This window comes from Corvus brachyrhynchos, unplaced genomic scaffold (assembly GCF_000691975.1).
Source record: "Corvus brachyrhynchos isolate BGI_N302 unplaced genomic scaffold, ASM69197v1 scaffold188, whole genome shotgun sequence".
Taxonomy (NCBI): Eukaryota; Metazoa; Chordata; class Aves; order Passeriformes; family Corvidae; genus Corvus; species Corvus brachyrhynchos.
In genome coordinates, this window is record NW_008239647.1 from 1513374 (window position 1) to 1519373 (window position 6000).

Sequence of the window (6000 nt, forward strand, 5' to 3'; positions counted from 1 at the left end):
AGTCCTTTTTTGTCACTTTAAATAATTTTCTATTTTTATCTAAATGAATAATGATACAGTTGTATTTAATACAATGAGTCAAGTAGAACAGCATTTCTAATGGATGAATATAAGTATTAAAAAGATGGTTTTACCATATTTGCATTTTTAACTGATATCCTAGTTGGCACCCTCCCATATTCCATTTCTATCTATTACTAAAATCATTTTGTCACTTTTTAACTTGCAACTACATGACAAAAGTAAGACAGTTCTAAAAAATTAATTTTAAAAAGAGGGCTTTTGTGGTAACATGGTCACCTAACTATTTTGGAGTCTAAAATTTTATTTGCACACATTCTAGAAAAGCCCTGGTGAAAGGACTTTTCTAGAAATAAGGTTCTGGTGCCCTAATAACCCAAAGTGAATAACCTAACTAAAGCTCCTCCAAATTTCTCCTAACTTAATATATCCTATTTTGATACCTCCAGAAACCAAAACTGGAAGAATTGGGCTTGTATGTATCCAGATCTTGCCTTGATACAGAGTTGGGAAACAGCCAGGACCATTTCCAGGTGACGATTTAGCTAAAATATCAGCTGCCCTTCAGGGCAATATATGCCATCACAAAATGGACTTGGCTGGCCAATGCTGTAACAGCAAGGAGAGCTTAGTGTCCTGGCTATCAGCCTGATTAACTAGGAGTGCTTAGGTACAACGAATGCTTAGGGAGTGGTTTAACTACACTAAAAAAAGAAAGAAAAATTTACCAAACTGAACATGTCACAAGCTTATGTGCCTATAAGTTCACGCATGTCTCAATAAAACAATGCATTTATAGCTAGCTCATCGTATCTGAATAGCATGTTAACCTTGGAATGGAAATGAGTGTGTAAAAACAAGCAGCAAACCATTCACTTGTGAAAAACCCCAGACTCAAGACAGAAGACAACATTGTAACTTAAAACCTGACACTCGGATTAATTTTATGAGCCTTTTTGATACCTCTACCTTTTTATCCTCTTGCTCTTTTATTGACTTCCTTTTTCCTTTGCTCCTGTTACTTCTCTCCTTTTTCTACCTGAATTACTATAGTATCAAATACCATAAAGCAGATAAATAAACATACCCCCATTCATGCTACCTATTTGTTTGTCTCTATGATGTTATTCTGTATTTTTGTGGAAACACAATTATGACGACAAAACTGGTTGTTAACATTTAAAAGATAATTAGCAAATATCACCTGTTCCAAAATTTCTTCAAACTGTGGAAGTTTGTTCAACTCCACTAGATTCAGCCATATCATGTCAAGAATCCAGCGACATGGTTTGGGTGGGCAAGCTTGTAGATCCAAAGCTGCACCTCCTGTGGATAAAAACATTCTGATGAAATATACATGATATTCCAGGGGTCAAGAAATAATTGGTATTTCTTTTTAAATTATCTATTTTGACCTAAGTCATTTTCTCTGGGATACTAACTGTACACTTGTGTACTTAAGATTTATTTCATACCAAAGGATAACTTAAGTCTTATAATGGCCTTCTCACAGGTGTTGGAAGGCTACTATTGGGTCTCCTCTAAGGCTTCCCTTTGCCAAGCTGAACAAGCCCAGTTTCCACAGAACTGTTGGTAGAAACCATGTAGATAAAGAAACAACACTTTGAAATGGTGTAAAAGTTAAATAGGTTCAATTAGCTTTACACATAACACAATTTTTAAAGCTCACCTCTAATGAGAGTTTGGAACTCTCTGTTTTCCACGTGTCCTCTCTCAATATCAATTTTTAAAGCCAGGAGGAGGGTAAAGAGGAATTTGTGGTTTTCATGAAGGCCCCTAACAGAATATGCATGAATTTCAAATGTAAGATGTTCAATAATATTTGAGATTCTTTTCTGAGCCACAGGAGACTTCTTAGACCTAAATCATGAAAACAAAGCACAAAGAAAACACACTTTAATAACAGCAAATACATTGGAAAGGCAAACATCTGAATAGTAGGAAAAATTAATGTCTTCCTACCTGGCTATGGATTGATCAAATAGCTTCAAGAACTGAGCCAGTGAAGTTTGATACATATTATTGACCATGCTCATTGCTGTCAGAAGGAAATAAAGAATGCTTCCACGTGTAGCAACAGGTCGATATTCCTCCTGAGCAGTGTTAATCTTCACTTCAGTTTCTGCTGCCACAGACAACTTTACAGCTATTTCAGCAGCTGTTTGCTTAGTTGTTTGCAGGACACCAATTAAGGATTCATCATCCACTAGTGAACCTAAAAAGTAAAATACTGGATGTTTAGGACATTTTTGTAACAACGTTTTCACTTCATATGTATATATAAAACAAAAGGCCAAAATACAGGAATTCTTTATGAAACAATTGAAATTATTTACTGATAACAGAAAGCTTTTAAAATAGAGACCAAACAGGATATGTAATACTAAAAATTATTTTTACATCAAACATTTTTAAGCAAATGCATTCAAAAGATGTTAAATGTGTTTATATCAACAGCTTTGCAACATGTACTAGAGAAGTCACCTATCTTATGCCCATAACATACATAGTCAACAAAATACTTAAATTATTTTGAAGTCTATTCAGTGGCACATTCAAAGTAAAAAAGACTTAGGGTCCTAAGGGAAATGATCACTCAACAATATTCATGAATCTCCAGCAGTTACTCATTGATTTTCTGTTACCAGATTCTTTTTCCACCAGAGATGGTAACTGATCATGTTCAGGCTCATAACATCCTGCAGAAGAGTTCCAACACAATGTTAAGCCAGGTCATTCTAATTTACATTTTCGGTGGGTTAAAGATTTGCCCGTGGTCAGATACCTTGTCTCATCTGACAGAAAGTGCTCAAAAAATGGATTTATTTCACAAAACTTGTTTAGGTGTTAAACTTAAGTGTCTGGATATAGTGGCATGCTACAGCACCAAATCCCTCATAGTCCTCATACTCCTACCATTGTATATTCTCTTACTGCATCTTAAATGGATAAATCAGTTTCTGTATGGAAAGGATCTAGTGCGAATCATATTATCTACCTAATCTGATTAACACTTTGATACAGAACCTTTGGTTGCACTTAGTTTGTAAAGGAGATTGTCTTCCAGTTCTTTCATCTTCCTCTTATTAGAAGTTACATCTTCCATGAGTTTAATTCGTTCTGCCTCTAGTTCCTGTTGAAAAACAAGAAATTGGCATGACACTTTATGGGTTGCAACCATAAGGGATATTTAAAATTCAGTTGCTGATTCTTCAAGTTCATGAATTGTGATTGAAGATACAGGTGAAGAGTTGGATCCAGTCATGAAATGTGCATTTTACTTTTCTTGGTATCTAAAGCGTGTTTTTAATAACAAATTTTTTTTTAAGCAGTGTTTATTGAGTATCTTATGATGTATCTTGTCAATGTCAAATCCTGGTGCTTAATTGTTTGTGCTGTACTGACAGTCATATATATTTTAAGAGCCTCCCAATATATTTTTGTTATTTGGAAATGTCTATACTGAATCTGAATATAATTTTAGAAAATGGCTAACGTCTTTTTTCCATTTGAACTTTTTTTTTTCTACATACCAAAACCAATTAAATGGAAAAAAAATTACATATCACTATGGTTTATGTGTACTGTTAACTTACCTGTTTTTCAGTAAGTATTACTCTTCTCAGTAACTGATTCTCAAGTCCTTTCATTGTAACAGTAAAATCGATAATTGATGTTTTTGCATTAATTTCAGGTGTAAAAGCAGGATTAGGTAGCTTTGTAGTAATGTACAATCTAAATGAATTCATAACATCTACTTCCTTATCACCAACTTTCACCTGTGGATTAAGTAAAAATAGTATTAAACAGAGGAAAAAGAGCTTTATTAAACTCAGTAGTATTGACCGAAAAAAAATTACAGTATTTGAAATGCCAGAGAGAGGAAATTTATTTCTCAATTCAAATTTGTCATGAAAATAAAAGTTAATGACCAAGTGTAGAAGTTAGAGTATGTTATAAAAGTAGCATTTCCCTCCAGCTAAATATAGGGGTTACTTCCACTGTGGATTTTGATTAACAGCTTCAGAATCATTCTATTTCCAATCACACTTCAAATGAAGAGGTGGTAGAAGCTGCTGACCTTTGTAGAAATCATCATCCTCTTATGTCCAAGAAAAAAGGAATTATGTGATCCAACAATGGAACAGAAATTAGTGGATATACATTTTATCTTTATTAAGACTACACAGGCTTCAAAGAATCTTTCCAAAGAAATTAAAAATTTATTCCAAGTTTTCCAAAGAAATTTTTACAGAATTAAGATATTCCAAAACAGCTGTCTAACTCAAAAGCTGCATGGGCACAAGGAAATCTGATCACTGTATATCGCAGTATGAATCATGGAATCGTTGGTGTTGGTAGAGACCTTAAAGATCATCGTATTCCAACCCCACTGCCATGGGGCAGTGTGGGGCATATGAGGCTCCAACATATGAGTCTCCAAGGTGCCTTCAAATACCTGGCTTACAAAGGAGTAAGACGAAACCACTCCCTTAAGCATATTTGCACTGCTTGAAAATCAAGAGAGAGAATTTTAAGCATTTAATCGGATAAGCATAATTGGTTCCAGTTTGGAATCTTCAGTAATAACTCTGGTAGTTAAACACTATTTTAGACTCGTCAACTTACTACACAGCTGAGGCTCTGTCTCCTATATTTTATTAGTTCAGTTTGATTCTTTGCACTTCTCTACTGAATACAAAGTTTACCTGATTCAGCAGGCATTTGTAACAATGGTAAAATGACGTTTGTCACTAGGCTAACTACTTACTACACTTATTTTGTTTGATTACTAACCTTAAAAGCAGATCCAGATTTTATGAAATTTTTTTCTAATACATTATCAAGGACTGGATCCAACTCTTCATCTATATCTTCAATCAGGAGTGATCGTCCCAGTGAAAGACTATCTTCTAGGTGTTGTCGGAAATACTTGTCATTTAGAGTTGTTACCTCAAAAAGTAAATTATAAATTGGTGTAAGGACAAAGCATTTCCTCAAAGTCTTACATGAAAACCACAGATCTAACCATCTAAACTCTTTTTGTTGTTTTTGTTAGTTGCATTTTAAAGAAGGTGCTATAAATGTTGACCATGCAGCAATTTATGCAGAAATACTTCTGTGTGTACCATGAAAAGTACCATAAAAAGGTGAATTAAAAGGTTGGCTGTAACTGAATCCTCAAAACTTCCTTATCAGAGGAATAATGTACTAAATAAAGCTGGTACAGCTTATTGCGTATTAAAGATGTTACGTATATTTTAGAAATCAGAGGCACCTAGCCTTTAATTTTCTGTTCTATGTCCTAGAAGGACTAGATTTTCTAATTTTAGCTTTGACATGCTGAGAAATTCTTTCTGGAAATCTGAACTCAGTCTTAAAAATGAATCGCTGCTACAATATTATGAATTCAGATTGATATTTCATGAAATGGGATTCATAAGATATGAAATTATTAAAAAGCATGTATAAACTAGCAAGCTATATAATTAACTAATGCTAAACCCTTCAAAATTTATTGATATTCAGGACATATGAGTTTTCTCAACATTCAGCTGAGTTTTAAAATGTAGATTCCTTTTGCCATGCCACATCATTTGGGAAATAACAATTTTTGATGCAAATGGTGACACATTAACATCTTTGTATTATATTTCATGAGCAGACATTTTACCCTATTGGCTTAAGCTATAAAAGAGCTGTGAATATTGCAGTAATGTTAGGATATGCAAATTTTTCTTGGGTTTGCTTCAGCTGGTTTTCTTCAACTTCCTTTTGTAGTGACAACCTCATTATGAATACCCTCTCAGGTCCTAAATTATGGACTGCAACAGTTGAGGCACTTGGCCTATGCTTTCAGAGCTGTAACTTATCCTGTGATTATCTGTAATGTTACTAATGGTTGCCCAATTTACTCTCCTTTAGTAATGTCATATTATACTCTTTTGCTTTACTTGT

General features: G+C 34.0%; 1 protein-coding gene across 1 annotated transcript in view; it reads right to left on the minus strand.

Annotated features, from left to right (window-relative positions):
- DNAH8 (dynein axonemal heavy chain 8) overlaps positions 1–6000 on the minus strand; it is a 120565-nt gene that overhangs the window by 22265 nt on the left and 92300 nt on the right. The window contains 6 exon segments of the mRNA XM_017742332.1: positions 1226–1347; positions 1712–1902; positions 2005–2257; positions 3070–3175; positions 3639–3821; positions 4840–4995. Of these exon segments, the coding sequence (XP_017597821.1) occupies positions 1226–1347; positions 1712–1902; positions 2005–2257; positions 3070–3175; positions 3639–3821; positions 4840–4995 (1011 nt within the window).